Source organism: Engystomops pustulosus, chromosome 11 (genome assembly GCF_040894005.1).
Source record: "Engystomops pustulosus chromosome 11, aEngPut4.maternal, whole genome shotgun sequence".
Lineage (NCBI taxonomy): Eukaryota > Metazoa > Chordata > Amphibia > Anura > Leptodactylidae > Engystomops > Engystomops pustulosus.
In genome coordinates this window covers 33,424,040-33,445,595 of record NC_092421.1, presented here as the reverse complement: position 1 = coordinate 33,445,595, position 21,556 = coordinate 33,424,040, and the positions used below count along the sequence as shown (strand labels likewise).

The following is a 21,556-nucleotide window of genomic DNA, read 5'->3' as shown; positions in this document are numbered from 1 at the left end:
AATTTATATGCTACTTTCCTGCAAAAGGTGGATGGGATTTGCTTTCATTATTATTTTTTTTTTTTATTACTGCAGTGTGAAAATACTCTATGGTGGTGTTCACATGTTGCATTTACATTACGTAAGGTCTCCTCAGTCGGACTGTAGAATGGCACACCCCCTAATTTGTGTCATGGAGACCAACACAGCTGCGCCACAAAAGGGTTGTGTGCGTCATAATTGCAGCACAGACACTTCTTAAATACCTGTGTAAGCCGTTTTATCCATGAAGAACGTGAACAGTCCGACAAAAGTGTGATGCACGACCCTTTAGTAAATGTGCTCCACTGTGCGTCAGACATATTTTTTATCGCTCCATAGACTTCTATGGGAGTACAGAGCCACAAACATTGTAAAGAATAGGACTTGCTCTCAGTTTTTCCTCAGGGGCACATGATTCCTCAGAGCGCATGATCCCATAGAAACAAAATCCAAAACTGCATCACCTGAGGAAACCGCGTTTGTGTGCGTGAGGCCTAACATTGCATTAGTGCTAAAACGCAAAAGTAGCTTAATGTAAACTTAAAGTTCCTGTAACTTACATCAGATGCTCAGTGGAAACTGGAGGCTGCACTAAATGTAATATCATTAGATGGATCAGGTCCGTTTGTGACAGATCTATCAAGTGTCCAAGGCTATTATCCGTTAACTAGAGCATGTCCTAGTCTCATCCTTTTTTCACACATCACTCATAGACCATAGGAATTGTTGATCCATGAAAACCAGATGCCAGACGAAACCGGTCGTGAAAAAACAGATGTTAACTTCCATTTTTCACCTTGGGTGCAACACAGAACGTGACACTGTATTCAAGCTAAAGAAATGGTTAGGAAAATAGTTTTTTATTGATATCAACGGCTGACAGATTTGAGGTATATTATGGCAAATTCTAACTTTGAATTCAGTTTCTAATTTCTAAAATTAAAAATTCTACATTTTTGAATGAAGTTTTGAAGTAACTTTAACTAAAGACTGAGTTAGTTACAGAATATTGTAACTGTGATATTATTGTAGATGTGTAAAATTCCTTCCAGTTGGACACAATTTATAATTTCAAAATGTGGAAATAAATGAATTTTAACCACAGAAAAGACTCCCCTCCCTCCCAATATAAATTGATTTACAATCCTGTCCATGGGAATTCCCAGAGAAGTACAAGCCGTATAGGTCCGGCACATGTATATGTTCCTCAGACTACCTGACCTTGGGTGATTAATTATACTGCCACCTCAGCTTCTTCCTGTTATATAACAAAAATGTGGTCAACAAAGGTAAAAGCAGAATAGCATTTTCAATGCATTATAGGTATAGTCATAGGGGTGGATGGGCCCCCCCAAAAAATGTTAAAAAAAATCTAAGACAAATTAAACAGAAAATATTCACTTATTCTCCTCTTCATCTTGAAAAAAGCAGCCCTGGAGTGTCTGGCGCTCTGGGCTAACTATTCATGCCTCCAGCGTGACGTCACCAACGTGGGAGAGGGCGGGTTCTATCACACAGGAGGAGTGAATTGAAGCTTCTCGCGTGGCGTCACCTCTCTCTCCTATGATGATAGAAAGAGATGGTGAGAGGTGTGAATAATTAGCAGCCCGGAGCACTGGACATTGCTTACCCATGTTTTGGGCTCTTTAGAAGTCTTTTTTTTTCAGGTGATCCCGGTGTGCCAAGATTAAAGAATTACAGCACCTGGATCAAGAGGAAGAGGAGCATAGGTTGAGTATTTTCAGTTTAAATTGGCTTATAGTTACTGGTAGATTTCCTTTAACTTGAAAAATGTAAAATTGGAGCCATCCTTATTCGGACATTTGAAGAGTTCTTTGATTTGATTTCTGCTGTTGCTGCTCAACCAACCACTGGTGGCCAGTTTACATTTTTTAAGGCATTCTGATCCCTTTTAAGACTACTCTTTGCTTGCCTGAAAACTCATTTAGCCTACATACACACAGCCATTGTTTTTGGAAGTTTACTAGATGTGGTTTCAACATCTAGCACACATCTTTTTCTATGGGTCCGTGTGTGAGCTGAGAAATGATTGAGCAGGTCCTATTCCAGACCGTATCCATGGCCAGGACAATCCTCATATGTCATCATTTGCACGTGAACAGAGCTTACATGCTGAGGACAAATGAGCCACAAACAAAGAACCACGTGACCATTGTTTGCTGCCCGTTAAAGGCACATGTTCATCCGTAGGAACCCTTCAAATCAACCTGGTCACAATAAATGCACTATAAAAGTTCACACTTGGTTGAATGTTGAAAGGACAGAATAGTTGCTTTTCCTCCAAGCAGCTTTACCGCACCATATTAACCAGTTAGCCACAGATGTAATAAAGATATAAAGATAACAAGTGAAAAAAATGTGCAAAACTGTTATACAATCACCAAACCTTGGACATGTATTAAATATCTGTATAAAATTGTAACTAGATATTTTATATCTATTTAAAATACAAACACAATGCCCTCTTTGCACTTTTGCTGGATATCAAAAAAGTTTATATTTAATATAATACATCTTTGTAAATAATACAACAAGGAAACAATATAGAAATTGTCATATTACGAACACATAAAAAATGCTGATTTCAGCTGAATACTGTAATGATGTCGTAATTTCTTAATGGTTTCTCTATTTTCTATACATTTTCTGTAATACATTAAAGATATATTGATAGAGTTGCGGGGTATAGGTGTAGTGGTGGTGTATATGTAATAAAAAAAACTGCTTTTTCGTGTGTGAAACATACAGTATTTTACAGGATAAAGTATGAGGCTCTGAAGTAAAGTACATAAAGTAAAGTCTGTAGAAGTACTGCTAGGTGTGTGTCCCAGTCTATCATACACAGCACAGAGCTCTACTGTATATATTAAACTTTTGCACATTTTGTTCCTAAGGTTTACATTTTGTGTTGGCCTTTGGTTTCTTTTTAAGTCCTAATATAACATGCATTTAATGGTTGCTACTGTATATATCTTTGAGAAGCAACAGTTGTACATTTTTGTATTAAATGTAGGTATACTGTTGCCAGAGCTGGCCAATGTATCTGTATAAGATTGTGTGCATGAGACTTTAGGCTAGGGATCCACAGAGAAAACGTCAATTGACAGAACACATTTTTTAAGAGTCTCAAAAATGCCACTTTCACATGGTCAGTATTTTGCATCCATATTTGTAAGCCAAATCCTTTTTTCTGTTGTTTTCATCCCAGCACCCATTCGTATATGAAGCATGACAAATATTTAACGTGCTAGTTGCAACATATGCAAATGCGTAAAGCAAATGTATATAGCACATCTGCATATTCAGTATGAGAAGAAAGATATATACGTAATGGACATATACATGTGTTTATATTATAATCACCATAGGCCCAGAATGGATGCACTGAGGCGCTATCTAAATTAAAATAAAATTAAATTAAAAATGTAAATGTAAATTTTCTGTATGTTTTTGGGTAAAAGGGATACTTACTTGCCACATGGTGTGCGGTCACTGCAGGTTGCAGGTAACTTGTAGCTATTAGCAGAAGCAGCATAGTGAATGTAGTAATCATATGCACATGCTGCAGAAATTACACAGGGTAAGGCAGGCTGTAAATGAATGTGCTCAGTCTGGGAAAACTGACTCATGTGTTGGTCAGATCCCACAGGTCAAGCAAAGTGCAGTGGATGGGAGTCCTTGCATGATAGAAAAATATCCCACCAAACACAGGGAAACAATGACTAGAGAATATTAAGCATAAAATAACACATATATTTCATTACTTTAAAATGAATGAATTAAAAAGACAACATGATCATGGCAAATGGTCAAATAACTAAATACATAATTAATAAATCACAGTAACCTGTATGGTGGTATGGAAGGTCTAGTTCTCAGGACAAGTCAAGGTATTTACTTACAAACAAGCATTGCACATTATCCAGAGGAAGAATAGTTTGTGCCCCTAGTTCTCTGTTATTCCTCTGTGTAAAATACAATACAGAGGATCCCCTACTTAAGAACACCCAACTTACAAACGGACCTCTGGATGTTGGTGATTTACTGTACTTTAGCCCTAGGCTACAATGATCAGCTATAACAGTTATTAAATGTGTCTGTAATGAAGATTTATTGTTAATCCTGGTTCTTATGACAATCCAACATTTTTAAAATCTAATTGTCACACAGACCAAAAACTATTTGGCTCTGGTTACAATTATAAAATATACAGTTCCGACTTACATACAAATTCAAAAAGAACAATCATATGGAACCTATGTTGTACTTAACCCCTGTACTTGTTCCGAGGTTTATACCTTCTGTACCGCCATACAGGTTTACTGTGATTTATTTATTCTGTATATACAGGGGTGAACCTAAGCTCTCTGCTGCCTGAGGCGAGCTATAGAATGGCGCCCCCTCTGCCCCATCCAATAGTAATATATCTGTTTCTTTATTTTATAGGTAAGTCAATTCTTCATGCAGTGTATCAGGTATGACAAAAGACCATGGCCCACATTTATTAACGTGTTTACACCAGATTTATGAGCGTAAACAAGAAATGGTGCATACTTCAAAAACAGTGCAGGGGGCACCAGAGTCATGAAGTACGTGCACCACAATTTATGAATCTGGTGTCCCCTGCTCATTCCACAGGCAAACTGCACATAGTTTGCACTGTTTTTGATAAATGTGGCCCACTATTTTTGAGTGACGGGTCCTGCTATGTAGCAGATGACTGTGCCCCGGATGCTGCCCCCCATCTTGCTCCAGGTGGTGCTGCCTGAGTTAACAGGCTTAGGTGCATCACTGGTTATATGTAGTTTTTTGACCATTAATGGACTGTTTTTCTGTGTATGTTGTCTGCTGCTGTTTTAGCAAATATGGTCGTGTTGCACCATATTTCTCTATGATACAAGCACTCCTATCCACAAATGTCCGATTCCACAGAACTAGCAGCTTCATTTTCAGGCGGCCTGAAATGTCCATGCACCAGCTGAAAGTGATTCAAGTGATTCATAAATCTACCTGTTTTCCCCTAGTTGAAATCACTACAAGTGTATTCACACAACCATGCAGAGACTTAGCTGTGAAATGTTTGTTACGATATAATGGTGTTACATTACATAATATGATTTATGGGTGATCAGTGAAAAAGCTGTGGTAGGACATTGGTTAACCCAGCAGCATGTCACTTATTAACCTTCCTATCTCACAAGCTACAAAGAAACCTGCATGGAAAACTGCACCAAAAACCACTTGCCCAATGAACGGGAAAATACTGCAGATTTACATCTTTTTACATTGTTGACATAATAATTTACAATTCTTATCATAAAATACTGTGATACTGTAATGAAGACATTATAAATATATTAACCTTTAACGCCATAAGCACCATTTACACAGGACCGGGATGAGTAACGCAAATATAAAAAGGTTATGCCAATCTATAAATATTGTTAAAGATCAATGATTCTATATTACATTGCAAAAGAGGTACACCGAATGCATCTCTGGTCATTTAGTAACAAAATACATGTTAAGGGAATAACCTTACCCGACCTGTTAAAAAATATATGCCGTATATCCTGAAAAAGCTAGTCTTATTTTCCTACTAACCATAACAAAACAGTTTCCACCAGATACCTCCCCTTTAAACCAAACATCTGGAGGAATAAAAAAAATCTATACACCCTTTACAATATTTCATCATTTATAGCTTAGTTTTACGTATGGATGAAAAACGAATGCCAACCCCTTAGAGGAACAAGTGCTTGCAAAGAGCACATCTGGCAGTGAAGGGGTTAAATGGAAAGAACCCAGATTCTAAAATGGTCAGGAATTCTCTGGAATAAGTAAAACAAGAAAATGGCTTCTTTCGGGGCCATCTACCACACTGCTGCATTTCTAGATATTACTGACCTACTCATCTTGGTCAGTAAATACCATATTACAGGGCACTGCAAATATAGATCCCTGTACATGTCAATGCAATGTGTGGCAGCTAGAATATTAATAAAAAAAAACTGCAAATAAAGCAAATGTGACAAAGCTCTAGTAATGGATCCAAGTGTCATAATGTACAATGATAAACAAAATGGAATTCATACATGGAAGCAACTACTTGCAACTTCGTAACTAAAAGGCAGTGAGAGGGTGATGGAGGAATCATCAAAAATCATTGTGAGGAAATCTTCTGTTCTTAACTTTTGAGAACAGCTTAACTTAAAAGTAAAAGAAAAAAATTTAAAAAAATAAAAAAAAAATCTTCTCCAAAACATTCTACAGGAGTCCAGTCAATGGAATTGTCCTGCATTAGGGAGTAATGTCACACAAGTCTGACGTTTGTTTTTGTACAACACTATGGGAAAATACCTTGAGCATAGTGCAATGTTTCTCAATCTTCCTCACCAGCTATCTGGACTGTTCAAACACAGATTGGTGATAGCAACACATCAAAACTCTATCCAAGAACTAATCTCCATTGGTAAAACCATTTGTGATCAAGACTTTCCACCCGCAGTTGGATTTGCAGAAGTCCTCAAGATCAGGAGACAGTTGCCCACATCTTCGTCTCTTGTAGACCAAAATCTCTTATATTGAACAGTAACCATCTTCATTTTTTGGCTATTAACCATGGCGTCTGGCCCTTAAAGTATTAAATAAAGGGGCATTCAATGATTAGGCTGTGATAAATGCAGAAGCCCTGACAATGTTGTAATCCAGAAAAGAGTCATTTAAAAAGACTTTCTATTAAGCTGCAACCAGTTTAGTGCAATGTTCTCATCTGTAAAATGTAAAATGCCATTTTTGTATCTAAGTTACTGTTTATTATTTTGTTATCTAACTTTTATTATGTGAAATGGCTTATGTTTCCAAGTTCAAGTTTTTGATGAAGTTTCCAAAAATGACCAAAGTTTGTGTTAAAATGGATAGAATATATAAAGATGGATGGCTCTGCTTAATTTTTTTACTTTTCATCCCTTGGTTTGGATTCAGAAACAACTTCAGAAAACCTAAAATTGGAAACCGCACAGAGTGGCCCTTCCTCTAGGCTCTGGTGAAGTTGAGCAGGCTACATGTGACCACCTCTGATCACTGATCCTCTACTGCTTCACTGCTAACCCAGACCTCTGTCTCTTTCTCTACTTTCTGATCTATCTGGGAAAAGGCTGCTCAGATAATTAATGGACTCAACAATGAACTTTACAGCCAAGTTTTGGCTACACAGTGACATTTCTGTGTGAAGTGGGGCCAAGGAGACTGGAGACTGGCAAATGACCCAAGAAGCATTAGAACAGAGTGGTGGCAATCAATGAAGAGCTTTGGTGAATGACCAATCCTTTTAATCCTCTTTGATTAGTTCCTACGATAATGTAGGTTGCAGTTCCTCAATGTTTTATATAACTGGTCATAGCATTGTCAGAGCTGCTTTGAACAGAACAAATGAATGGATGGATATTTGGTTTACAGCATTATATGGCATAATCATGCAATACAAGCAAAGATCTCACTACAAAATTACCATATGAAAGAGATACAGAACCTTAGTTTTCCCAAAACCTGAGAGTTATGAACATTGCATGCCGTCTCCATGACAGATGGTATTCATTTATTACAGGAGTAACAATATAAAATAAAGGATCTTAAAAAAAAAGCTCTTCCCCTTGTATAGGGCATACAGAGCAATTTAATATCAATGGATACACAAAGTAGCAGATTGTTTCATTTATCAATTTATTTTTCATTAACCATCATACTCAGGAAAACGGCCATCACGTCTCTGATGTACTTTTTTGGCACCAAAGTATAATAACTTAACAAAAGCATTATTTAATAAATGTGCACAAATATCATGCAAATACAGCAGCATTTCTTCACAAATATTAGAAAAGCAAAAAACAAACAATATACACGAATGCTTAAAAAAAGGAGAACATCTATTTTAGTATTTCTGTACAAAATGCATAAAGTTTGATATGCTTTTTTTTTTCCTACGGAACACTGTATAAAAATAAATATTCTATGTACAGACACACAGGACAATCCCAGGTTAGAACGATCACTGCAAAAGAAAATATAAAGTTGGGTTAATCTGGAATCTTAGTACTTGGTGTTGAGTTCAAGGAGATAGTAATTATATAACGATGTATGGGTGTAAGTCGTCTTGCATAACTAATAAGACTATGGAGATAACAAAAGGAAATAAGGATAACACTAGTGCTGGAAACACACTGAGAAAAACTGAGGAATGTGTGATCCAAAAATTCTCTGGCTCCCTGGTTTTATGGACAGCTAAAAAGTTGAATAAAGATATTTTTGTACTGAAACAGTGCCAGCCCTGATATTGGCTTTGGTGTGGTATTGTTTAGCGACATGCAGTGCCACCTTCCTCCTATGTGCCTTTAATGATTATTGGCTATAAGTGCTATGGCACATGCACAAAAAAACACCACTCCTATTCATTGGGTTTGGTCTATTATCACAATTGAGCTCCAGACATGGCCATGGGAAAAATTGGCGCTGTTTCTACTGAGGGTAGACCCCTTTTTAATACCAGACAACCCTCCAGATACTTTTCAACAATCCCTCCAAGAACACAACAACAGCTGTTAGTTTCCTTCAGTCTACTGACGAGTTTGTGGAAAACATTGATGGATATCAACTGATATAGCATTGGTGCGGGGAGTTAAATAATATAGAGTACTAAACATGTTGATGGCTCCCTCAAATTTCATCTTGTGTTTTCAAGAATGTAAGTTGTAGTGTGAATCATGGAAAACATGCCTACAAGATTTCAGTATACACGAATGTATATGGAAAGAAAGATTGATGTTTAAAGTGTAACTAAACTGTTGATAAAATTGCACTAATCAATAGTGCCTATGATAACAGTAAGCCTAGTAACTGTTATCTGGTATCCAGGCAGAGAATCTAGCGAGTCCAGGTGGGTGCATACATATGTGTATCAATCCACAGACAACAGAACTAAAGTCTCTATGGGAAGTGGCAGTACTGAGGTTTTACAGTCCAGCATCCAATAAAGTGAATGGATCCATGCAATCTATATGATACTGGTCTATTGAAACACCCGTAGGGTACGAGATGCAGTATAACATGATGGGAAATGTTACTGAACAATGTATCCATGCTTATCTGTGCAAATTCACTGCATGCTACATGCATAAGTGTGAAAAGTATGCAATGGCAAACAGCGTGTCAGAACCTACAATGCTACTTATACAAAAGATTCATACATAAAGTCATGACACTGCGATCAACACATATCATATATTTATATATATGGAATATTTACTTTACATGGCTATTAAAAACATATGTTCACCTTTAAACACTTGATGTGGGGGTGCCAATATACTGAATCCAGCACCATCTAGAGGCATTTTTAGTGGACCTTTTAGTCTTAAATCTTGCCTTCTGCATGGGATACATTTACGGGCTACTTCCAGCAACGGCTCTAATACCTGATATAATCCAGGAATTTACAAGACAAGAGTCTATTGAAACTAAAACATATAATATTTATCAACATTACACTCCCAAGTCCACGCCAAAACACTGAGAAAGACCATTTGTGGGGGTGATTTATTCTGCAGAGTTTACTAAGGGAAGTCCCATTTGCTGGAAGTTTTTTTTTTTTTAAATGAAGACCGTCATTATGGGATACATGATAAAATCGTGTTTAAAGGTGAATGTACATTGTCATCATATTCAACCTGACAAATGTTACCTTATTCCAGCAGCCTTGAACTGGTAAACCATCTTCTCCCTACATATGTCAAGAAATCATTTGAGATTGTTATTAAGGTGAAGGAGCTCAGGGTAAGAGAAACATGCGGTGAAAGCATTGAAGCATTGGTAATGTAATCATTATATACTATAATACATATGTTTTCACTGTACAACCATTTGTGCTTTGTGATTTTTTTTACATTTAAAGGAAACCTACCACTTGAAGTGGCAGGTATAAGGGGGAACTACCGAGCATCAGCTCAGGGTGAGCTGGTGCCGTGCACGCGGCTACATAGGAAGTGAATGAGAGCCGCGGGCATGGTTGCGCGCATGGTGCGCCGAGCGCGTACCTCCCTGCGCCAAAGCAGTTTAAAAAGTGTTTTAAACCGCGATACTGCGGTTTAAAACACTAACAAAAATAAGCTCCGGCACCAGCTCACCCTGAGCTGGTGCTCGGTAGTTCCCTCTTAAACCTGCCACTTCAAGTGGTAGGTTTCCTTTAAAGAAAACCTGACAATGTTATCCTCATGTCTGTTGCTTTTGGACATGTGGTAGCCATTGTGACAGCAAGCACATATAGCCATATCTTTGTATAGATTCTTACAGGGCCATAGTTTCTACAGCCCCACTTGGGAGACAGCTTTCTGGGCCCCAAATTAAAGAGCAGGTCCAATTCCTGTGGCTCCCTGTGACTCTGCACCCAGCACCTTAGTAACCATGCTCGTTGTTAGGTCCTAGATGCTTGTTATGGAGATGTGAGCGGCACTCTGGAGCTACCCCAGGCTGCTACAGTCTACTTATAGTGATAAAGATATTACCAGCCATTAGGACTTAGTTGTAAGGATAAAAAAGACATGATGATATACCCATTAATTGGATTTATATGTGACTTTTTGGCTATATTCTTTAGAATGCCTGCATACAACGAGAAAATTAGTATGTGTGGTAGCCATATTTTCTATAGTTGGCACATGTTTTCATTCGCTTCCATTGGCTCATGCACATTGCTGTGGATTTCACAGCCCCATGCATGAGGTATATTCAGTCCTATTCCTTTTCGTTTTTGAGTCTTGGGCAGTCGTTTACAATCATCATCATCACATGATCTCATCACTGAGCTCTACTGCAGATGTTTTCATCCCGTCGTGTGTAGGTAAAGTTGAGGTTAGGGTTCACCAGTGAGGTTAGAAATTCTATGTGCCAGAAGTTATACCATCAGCTTTATTCCCTTTGGTACACCCCTTACTAATTTATTTAACAATGTCTTGATTATTTATATATTTTTCAATCTTAATATGATGTATTGTTTTTTGTTATGGAATTCTTGGTTATATATTCTGTGGTGTGTTTACAAATCTCTAGTATGGACATAGTAATATGACGTTTCTTGGTTTACTACCAGGACATTCCAATTCTATTGGATTAAGCATGTGATTGTAGTCCACCCTTCAATGACACGCGAGCCGCAGAGAGAGAGAACCATGGGATTGATGTTTAAAGATGTTAAAACACATACTATCGTGTGCAGATAGGCTAAGGCCCCTTCCACACTAGCGAGTGTGATGCGATGAACTCGCATCACACTCGCAACGCAAGCTGCCGGGAACGCACGGCCCGAACGCTGCACCGCGGGAGTGAACTGACATGCTGAGTTCACTCCCGCGGTGCAGCGTTCGGGCCGTGCGTTCCCGGCAGCTTGCGTTGCGAGTGTGATGCGAGTTCATCGCATCACACTCGCTAGTGTGGAAGGGGCCTAAGTCTTGGGATTTCCGTTATGTTTTCTGAACTGGGCATGGATGAACAAAAATTGTAAAGGGCCAGTTGGTCTTCATTGGTTCTCACCACTGAAGAGAGGTCAAATCCACTGTACATGACTTTCATCTAAGTATAATGGAGTACAAGTCAGGCTTGATATAACCCCTTTTAAGGGTAGGACAAATTTTGTAAGCATTGTGGGACAATCACCTGGAAATACAAAGCTGCTTACAACTTTGTGTGGCCCCCAAGAATAGTATATTGGGATCTCTTTGTATACACTTGGTAACCTATTATAGTTATTGTATAGAAGTTCTAAATTTTTGATTGTGTACAACAGGTCACATAAGCCAAAATTCAGTGTTTGTACTAAAGCTGCTATTGCTCATGCATCAAAGCTCAATGTGTAAGAAATTTCTGGCAGTAAAACCCAACAGCTTTCAATTTTACAGAACAACAATCATGCACAGACAGTTCTTCTAATAGTTACTCTCTTCTATATCTGCAAGGTACATTTTGCAGATAAAAGGTTTCCTAATAGGAAACATAGCAGGCAGGAAAACAAAAATCATTATTCTTCTGTGTATGAGAAAGAATGGAAAACAAACAAAAACTGATGACACCATTAAATGACCATGAAAAAATGCATTGACATGAACTCTTTAATAACGCACATTACACCTTATTCTGCTATAGTATAAATTCAAAACTGGAGAAAAAAAGAACTGTGACTATGAGATTGAATCCATACAGCACATTGACTTGATGACTATCATACATTTAATGGGATTTTACTTGTAACACAACTTGCTGTGCATTCGGAGACTATGGGGGAACGTACTATGTTTTTCTGGCAGTATTCTTTTGGACAAGTCATGAAAAAAGTTGCAATTCCGGACACACACTCCGGTATTGTGAATTTAAATTTTCTTTCCAAACCCGCACACCCCTTTCTTCCAAGTGAATACCCTGGCCTACAATATTTATGACAGTCTTTAGCAGCTGAAACCTTTCCGATTTCATTCTGTAGGCCAAGCACGATTTAGAATTTACTAAGAGGCTGGAGTCTTGGATTGAATCCAGCGTTCACCATATTGGCGCTCAGTACGCCAGTCTTAAAAAAATATCGCCCATAATTTATTGCCCAGTTTTCCTGCCCACACAGTGATTGACAGCTCTGCCTGTACTATTCCGTGTACACAGAAAGATGTAAATCCTGCATGTGGGCGGGATGTGTCTTCTAGGAGTCCTGGAATCCTAAATTACCCAACTATATCCCAAATAGGGATATTATACAGGGAAATTATAGGGAGTTAGGGAATTATACAGGGAAAAGGAGAATTCAGATTGTTAAATTTGTCAGAGGAAATTATCTGGAAAGTGCTCATTAGGAAAACAAGGTGGTAAAAGCACATATAGTAAAAGTACTGCCGAGCTTGATATTATTTCTCTTTTTTTTTTCTTACTAATATTTTACAGAGCTATAAATTTACTGCTAATTGGGTTGGACCAATTCAGAAGGTAAATTCATAACAATTAGATGGAAAAATGTGATTAAGTTATATTTTGTGTTACTATTTTAAAAGGATTTTTTGGACTGAATGAATATATGCTTCAAACAGCTAGGCATTCGTATGAAAAAACTTTTACCTGATGAACCCCTGGCTTTTCAATAATACTTCCCTGGGTTCCCCTTTTCCCAGTTTTCTCCCATCGCACAGAAATTCCTTAAAGATACCCGATGTACTCTACAGTACTTACTGGCTGCAATAGCAGCACTGACTGTATCAATATCTATACGTTTTCCCATTAATTTCATACACTAGGAAACTAAATGCAGCATAGTCTAGGGCAGCCTTAGAACCAAAATGGTAGATGAGGAAGAGGCAAGCGACATATTTAATGTAAGGGCCTCTATGCTTAGCTGTGTTACATACATTTTCAGTCCACAAAAGAAAAACTGGGTACATTTTTATAAGTAATACAGAGAAATAATACTAATAATAATACTAGAAGGCTCTGATAGTATTTTATTGCTTCTTCCTGTACTTGGTAGGCAAAGTGACTCTCTGTGTTATGAATTATGTGCATTTTGAAAAAAACAGGAAGTTGATCAGTTACAACTTTAGCCTATAGCTGCAGAGCAGGAAGTGATGTCAGAGAAGGACTCCACATCCCAGTAGCATTTAGAAGCTTTCTAAATGATTGTGATATTAAAGACCAATTGAAAAATAAATTCCCTATCATAGTAAATGGAAAGTTATTTTAGTTTATTATTTCTGTTCAGGAACTACAAAACAAGGACAAGGTTAAAGGATTAGGACAAGGAGGTGATACATGTAAATGTACCCATGCAAAGGACAGAAAATAAAGAAATGTATAGACATGCAGGAAAAGGGTTGGTTAAAGCCATACCAATGGGCAAGGGGCATCCAGCCCATCCAGCCCTGGTATCCCCGGATCACCAGTTTCTCCTTTTATACCTCGATGTCCCTGTTCACAAAAACTATTTTTTATTATTCCATAAGATGTTATATACATTCATTCTGACTGCAGCAGCTTGTATGAAGGCAAAGCTGGAGGACACCAAACTGGGACTTAACTGAGTGAAAATAATTTAGTTATAGCATACTTCCAGTTGTAAAACATGTTTTTCTCGTAAATGAATAGTTGAATAAACTTTAATATACAAAAAAAAAATGATATGTCCAATTTAAAGTGTGTTTTCTCCTAATTCCCTTTATGCAGCTTCTTATCTTTACCAACACTCATATTTATATTCAGCCTAATGTATAAATGTCTATAGAGAGGAGAGGGGGGGGGAGCTGCCAGTTATTGCTTTGTTACTTAACTCTGAACAGTGGTGGTGTATTATCTTGATAAAATTAAGTCCAAAGTGTGGCAATAAAACCTGCAATTTTCCAGAAGCATCTGCTCTCCCCCTCTTCCTCCATTTAATTCTAAACCCTCATGAACATGGCCGTCTGCTCTCCCAGACCCATTGCCAGGCTAGAACATGCCTGGGTGGTGAAGGGAGTCAGAGAAATCTCTTCTCACCCCTCTCCTCTCCATCGAAAACCCGGTTCGGTCACGGTGTGTTGAAACACCATGTTCTTATTGTACCATGACTAAAGCTGCAAAGAGCAAAGCAGTCTTATAATAAGACATAATAATAAATAAAAATCTGTTTTCTAATTGGATGTATGCTTTTAGGTTGTGCCTGATGATAATCGCACAGATTGGATTAATCATTTTATGTGAAACAGTATTGTAATATGTATAAAAGTTTTCATAGAATTGCTGTGAATGAGTGGCTTAAACATTCAATCTAACGGTTGTGTCCAGCAGCTTTGCAACTTCTGGATATAATACCACAATGTGGTATTGAGGAGGGGAAGAAGCGTTACCAAGTAGCTGCTGCATTGATCTTCATGACACCTGGAAAGGAATACTCTTTAAGGGAAACCTCATGATTACACATGAAAAAGTCATCGGAAATTATTATTTATCCATTAAACAAACAGAATCATTTACAATTCATCTTTTTTTCTTCCCATCCTCAAATCCTATATAAAATACATTGTAAAAATCAAACATACCAATGGGCAGGGTGCATCTAATCCAGGCGCTCCTTGGTCTCCCTTATCCCCTTTAGGCCCCCTAGAGCCTTTCTTCCCCCTTTCCCCCTGCAAATAATAATTAAGTTCAACAAGAGATACAATGACTTGTAGGATCATCCACTTCAAAGTTGTTTTATACAGCTATGTATGAATACATATATACTAAAATAAAAGGCAATGAATAATATTTAGTTCTATATGACTTTGTTTTGTGTATGTTTTATGTGTAGGGAGTTTATTTTAGAATCTAAAGAGTATACCATTGGTGACAATTTTAGATCCCTTTGACCTTGGATTGTATTGCAGTTTGAAGTAAGCACAGATTTTTTGGTGTTTTGTTAATAATTGTGTCTTCAGATATGATGAAAATGCACAATAAGAAACCTACCATATGTCCAGGTAACTACCAAAATAACTAATTTAAAGGTATTGTATATCCATTGAAGTATCATTATATGTTATTCTGTCCTAGTTTCTATGTCTTTTTTCAAGGTGATTATCTACATTATTGCATAATATCTATTTCTCTTGGCATCTTGTTGCCATGCATTTGGTCTGGATTTGGGGAGCCTTTTGGTATATACCCGCTTTGGGGTTTTTAATTGTTTTTAAATTGTTTTTAATTGTTTCATTAATAAAATTTGTTATTTGCTACCTATACACATCTGCTTTTTTCTCCATGTTTGCAACTAATTTAAAGGTGTAATATTTGGAACGTATAAAAGATTGTATCAGTGCTTAATCATGGTCAAAATCATTTTCAATTTTATACTTAAAGGAAACCTACCATTTAGAATGGTAGGGGTAAGCTGTAAGTACCGAGCACCAGCTCAGGGTGAGCTGGTGCCGGTACTTACTTTCGTTAGTGTTATAAACCGCGGTATCGCGGTTTTAACACTTTTTAAAATTTAGAGCAGAACGGGCAGCGTCTTCTGCTCTAAAGTTTAAAAAGTGTTAAAACCGCGATACCGTGGTTTAAAACACTAACGAAAGTAAGTACCGGCACCAGCTCACCCTGAGCTGGTGCTCGGTACTTACAGCTTACCCCTGCCATTCTAAGTGGTAGGTTTCCTTTGAGTAGGGGACCGCCTGTACAGCAAAACTAACTTATTAAATGGGTTTCCCATGTCTAGGAAAGGTGTGTGATTTTTTTAAAATATGACCATATTGAACAAGGTGAGAATGAGCCTCAATATCTAACTTTTTGCAGAGAAATTACATGACTACTCTGTATTTATGGCAGAACAGTACCTCCCACAAATCTTAAGGAAACTGCAGTCATTTTTATTGTATTTATTCCAGAAATTTTGATGGATGACCTTGGACTTTTATTTCCCCCTACTATGTTATTTTTTGATACTGATATGTATAGTTAAGTGGAAATTTATAATGGAATTTATAGTGGAATATATACTTTTTATTTTAAAAATAACAAGTATACCTTTAAATATTCTGTAGTTTTCCTCCTAATTTGAGATGCTTTTATGCTTCCCTACTTGAGAGCGAAATGTTATAGAGGGGGAAAGTTGAGTACTCTTATACATAGGTTTATTTGATTTGGAGCAGGAATTTCAAGGGAAAAGGTTCAATAAGTCTTGAGAGTCTTGCTTTACCCATCCAAACACAGTGATGGACAACTCTGAATCAATGCATACAGAAAACAGTATGTGGGTGGGGTAGTCCGAACTCTCAATGCCTCTGCTAGGAGTCCGAGTTCAGAGTTAATTTTCCCCTCTATTACATCCTGCTCTAAGGTAGGGCAGTAAAATTACCCAACAGGTTCCTATATGTTTTAAAAAGTTATGTTCAGCATAATATGTTTTTCCCGCATACCATGTATGACCATTTTTACTTGAGTTTGTGTTTCTAATAATCTAGTAGTTAAGTGTAATGTTTTTAGTAGAAGCAAAAAAAGATCACTCGAAGTCTGACTAAAGTACAGAAATAAACAAAATATGGTTATTTTAGCATCCCATTGAAAAAGATCTGATTAGAATGGTTCTCAGTGGTGCAATTGGGTTGGGTTGGAGGGATCAAATTCAAATAATAATACAGGTAATGTTCATCTAACTGATCCCCTGTTGTTCTTTCCTTTTCTGTAACTTTCAACACACAGTTAATGCCACTCAGCCAATCAGTGAATGAGGGTGGGGACCACAGCAGTCAGTGATAGGTTAGTGGTCATTTCCTGTGTGTCAAGAAGAAGCAAGAAATAGAAACTAAATGGAACCAAATGGGAGCCTTGGAGGGTTTATAAGATCATAGAGCAGACCAGTTACTAATAGTAACCAATCCAACTACAATTTTAGTTTGTTGTATGGATAAATTAGCCTTTAAGGGACCTATTTTCTTTTTTTTTCAATTATGGTTTATCATTTTATATATGTGTTCTAGTGGAAGGGGTAATTTGAATTCCCTTCATATATTTCTTAATTTATTATTATTTCAGCCCCCTAGGGTATTCCTACTACTGTATTGCTGTATATTGTAAATTTACTACAGATCTCTAACCTTCTGCCGGACACAAGGCTGAAATGACTACCCATTGCAGTAGTTAAGTTAAATGCTGTGGTCGAACTCAAAGAAAGTTGCTGCTATCTTGGATTGATGATCGCCCCCTTGACTTCATCGGAAGGCTCAGATTAGCGATCTAAGATGGTGGTCTCCTCCTATGGGTACAACTGCAGCACTTTACAGCATCACTGTTGCGATCATTACTGCCAATTAAAGCAGGTGTCTGTCCAACTGAAATCTCAGAGATAAAGAAGATGTTAAAGCATCTTTACTGGATAGTCTAATCTCCTAAGAGAGCTGAATCATCAAAGGAAATATTATCTAGGTATGTAAAGAGTTAAGCATTAACCTTCTGTCCTTATCTCCCTGCTTTCTACGGGACAGTAGGTACACTGCTCACTACAGAAAGAAGTGCAGAAAAAAAGACAGAGAAGATACTTTTTTTAATGGACTATGTTACATAGTTTATTATTAATTTATCACCTATCTATTTTTAGCACTAACTTAAAAATAATTTCAAACTCATTAATTTTTAAACTCTTTAAAGGGAACCTACCACCACAAATCTACCTATAAAGGTAGATCGGGTGGTAGGTGGATCAATGGGACGTGAGGATAGCCCTTTTAACCCCTACGGGACGCAGCCTCTTTTGGCCTTAAGGACGCGGCCCCATTCTTCAAATCTGACCTGTGTCACTATAAGTGGTTATAGTTTTGGAACGCTATGAGATATCCAGGGGATTTTGAGATTGTTTTCTCGTGACACATTGTACTTCAAATTAGTTTAAAAATTTGGATGAAATCTTTTGTGTTTAGTTCTGAAAAAAAACAAAATTTGGCAAAAATTTGGAAAAATTCTTTATTTTCAACGTTCTAAATTCTCTACTTTTGATGCAGATAGTCATAGCTCCCAAATTAATTCATAACTTACATTTCCCAAGTGTCTGCTTTATGCTGGCATGGTTTTTTAAGATTCCACATATTTTACTAGAATGTTATGAGGCTCAGAATTTAGGTATCATTTTTCACATTTTTTGTAAAATCACCAAAACCTGTATTAGATGAACCTGCTCAACTTGTAATTGACACTGAGAGGCCTAAATAATAGCTAGACTCATAAATTACCCCACTGTGGAAACTACACACCTCAACGTATGAAAAACCACTTTTAAGAAGTTTGTTAACGCTTTACGTGTTTTATAGGGGTTAAAACAAAATGGAGGTGCAGTCTGCAAATTGTAATATTTTTTCACAATACACCCATTTTGGGTGGAAAATTAAACATTTACAATGGATTAAATGAATAAAGGCTCCACAAAGTTTGTTACCCAATCTCTCCCGAGTACACGGATACCCCATATGTGGTGGTAACCTGCTGTATGGGCGCACGGCCGGGCATAGAAGGGAAGGAGGCGCCATCCAGATCAGATTTGCTATGTCACATTGTACAGGCTATAATTTTTTTCTTTTTTTTTATTGTGGACCTATAGGGGCTTATTTCTTTTGCCACATGAGATGCACTTTTCTGGTACGTAATTTGGGGGAATCTATAGCTAATTGGTGAGATTTTATTAACTCTTTGTTGGTGGAGGAAATGAAAATCATCACTTTTCAGGAAGATTTTTATGGGTTTTTTTTTTGGCTGTTTACCATACCATAAAAATAGTATATTATTTTTATTCTATGGGTCGCCACGATTACAAAAAAGACCTCATTTATATAGATTTTTTATTTTTTTCCCATTTTTATTGCATAAAAAGTAATTTGGCAAAAATGTTGTTAATTTTAGCATCACCGTCTTTCATATGCATAACTTTTTTATTTTTCGCCTCACAAATCTGTTTAAGGGCTTATTTTTTGCGAGAAGGATTGTTCTTTTTAGTGGTCTTATTTTAGAGTGCATAACATTTTTTAAATCCCTTTTTAAAGCATTTTTATAGGGTATTAATTGAAAATGATCTTTTTTCTGAAGCTTTTTTTTGGTTTGTTTTTTACGGGGTTCACTTTGCGGATCTAATAACGATTCTGTTTTATTATACAGATTGTTACGGACGCAGGGATACCAAATATGTGGGGGTTTTGTGTATTTTATTCAATTGTACTGAATAAAAACCAATTTGGAGAAAATCTTATTCATTTTAGCATCACCATCTTTTCATATGTATAACTTTTTTATTTTTCGACTGACAAATCTGGTTAGGGGCTTATTTTTTGCGAGAAGAGTTGTTCTTTTTAGTGGGCTTATTTTGGAGTGCATAACATTTTTTAAATTACTTTTTAGAGCATTTTTTTATAGGGTATTAATTAAAAATTATCTTTTTTCGGAACGTTTTTGCGTTTTTTTTCTACGGCGTGTACCGTGCGGGTCCAGTAATGATTCTGTTTTATTATACAGATTGTTACGGACGCGGCAATACCAAATATGCGGGGTTTTTTGTGTTTTTGTGTTTTTTATACTTTATTAAGTGTTTTTATGGGAAAGTGACATTTTAGGGGCTTATATTTTTATGTATTTATTTTTTATTTATTATAATGTGTAGTGTTAAGTGTTTTTGCATATTTTTACTTATACATACTTGAACTTGAACCAGTGATGCTCTGATCACTGGTTTAAGTTCAATACACTGCTCTATAATACTATTTTATTGTAGAGCAGTGTAAACTGTCTGAGCAAGCTTGCGCATGCTCAGACAGTTTACAGTCAGACCCGGAAGGGGTCTGGCTGCTATGGAGACCGGGCAGCTCCGGGGCACATGCCAGTCCTCGGAGCTGCCCAGAAGTGGATCGGATCCCCCGGTAAGCGGCACGGGGGATCCGATCCATAGCGCAAACACCCTTACACGCCGCGGTCATGTTTGACCGCGGCGTGTAAGGGGTTAACACCCACGATCGGAGCCGGCTCCGATTGCGGGTGTTAGCGCAGGCTGTCAGCTGTACTAGACAGCTGACAGCCGCTGCTTCTGGTACCGGCTCCGTTCGTGAGCCGGTGCCAGAAGCAGGACGTTATAGAACGTCCCCGTGCGCTAAGTATCTAGCCCCGGGGACGTACTATAACGTCCTGGTGCGCCTAGGGGTTAAGGGCTAATCCTCACGTCCCCACACTTTTTTGTTAACTTTTATTAAACTTCAATGCAAATTTACTTATGCGGCTACTGGGGCGTGGAGTAGCCGCATCTGAGGTTACACGAGGCGGCTACTACACGCCCCGGTAGCCTCTTTTCCCCTCCTACTCACCATCTTCGGCGCGCAGCTACGCGGAGCTGCGCGCCGAAGATGGTGAGTAGGAGGGGAAAAGAGGCTACCGGGGCATGGAGTAGCCGCCTCGTGTAACCTCAGATGCGGCTACTCCACGCCCCAGTAGCCGCATAAGTAAATTTGCATAGAAGGTTAATAAAAGTTAACAAAAAAGTGTGGGGACGTGAGGATTAGCCCTTAAAAGGGCTATCCTCACGTCCCATTGATCCACCTACCACCCGATCTACCTTTATAGGTAGATTTATGGTGGTAGGTTCCCTTTAAACTATCTCTTGATATGGGGTTGACAATTATTTTCTCAAAGGGTTATAGAGTATAACATTATATATGATGATGAGATGTTCTCTCCTAGAAACACTGCTAGAAATAAAATAAAGCACAGGACAGATGCCTGTGATTTGGTAACAAGGAACCACAAGGGCTCAGTTTCTTGCCATGAAGGGTTTATATAAGTGGCTTTAGGCAACAACAATTTGTGGGGACAGTGTATTGTGGCATAGATAAAAGTGCATGGATAGCTACTTCGTATTGTTATGTTACATAGGAAGTCTAGAGTTGCTCATTCCTGAATCGGGCAACAAATAGTTATTGATGATAACTACTGTTTGCATATGTCATGTATTAAGCTATGT

At 37.7% G+C, this 21,556-nt stretch overlaps 1 protein-coding gene across 15 annotated transcripts in view; it reads right to left on the bottom strand.

Annotated features, from left to right (window-relative positions):
* LOC140106274 (uncharacterized) overlaps positions 1–21,556 on the bottom strand; it is a 203,231-nt gene continuing 181,675 nt past the window's right edge. For 12 of the 15 annotated variants that reach the window (XM_072130613.1, XM_072130621.1, XM_072130622.1 and 9 more), the window contains 3 exons: positions 15,135–15,221; positions 9,779–9,817; positions 1–6,676 (listed from right to left, as the gene is read on the bottom strand). In XM_072130613.1, the coding sequence (XP_071986714.1) occupies positions 6,644–6,676; positions 9,779–9,817; positions 15,135–15,221 (159 nt within the window). In that variant the 3' untranslated portion in view covers positions 1–6,643. Of the gene's footprint in view, positions 8,093–9,778; positions 9,818–13,950; positions 14,029–15,134; positions 15,222–21,556 lie in introns of all 15 variants that reach the window. The other 3 variants (XM_072130619.1, XM_072130614.1, XM_072130617.1) reach the window with 3 other exon arrangements.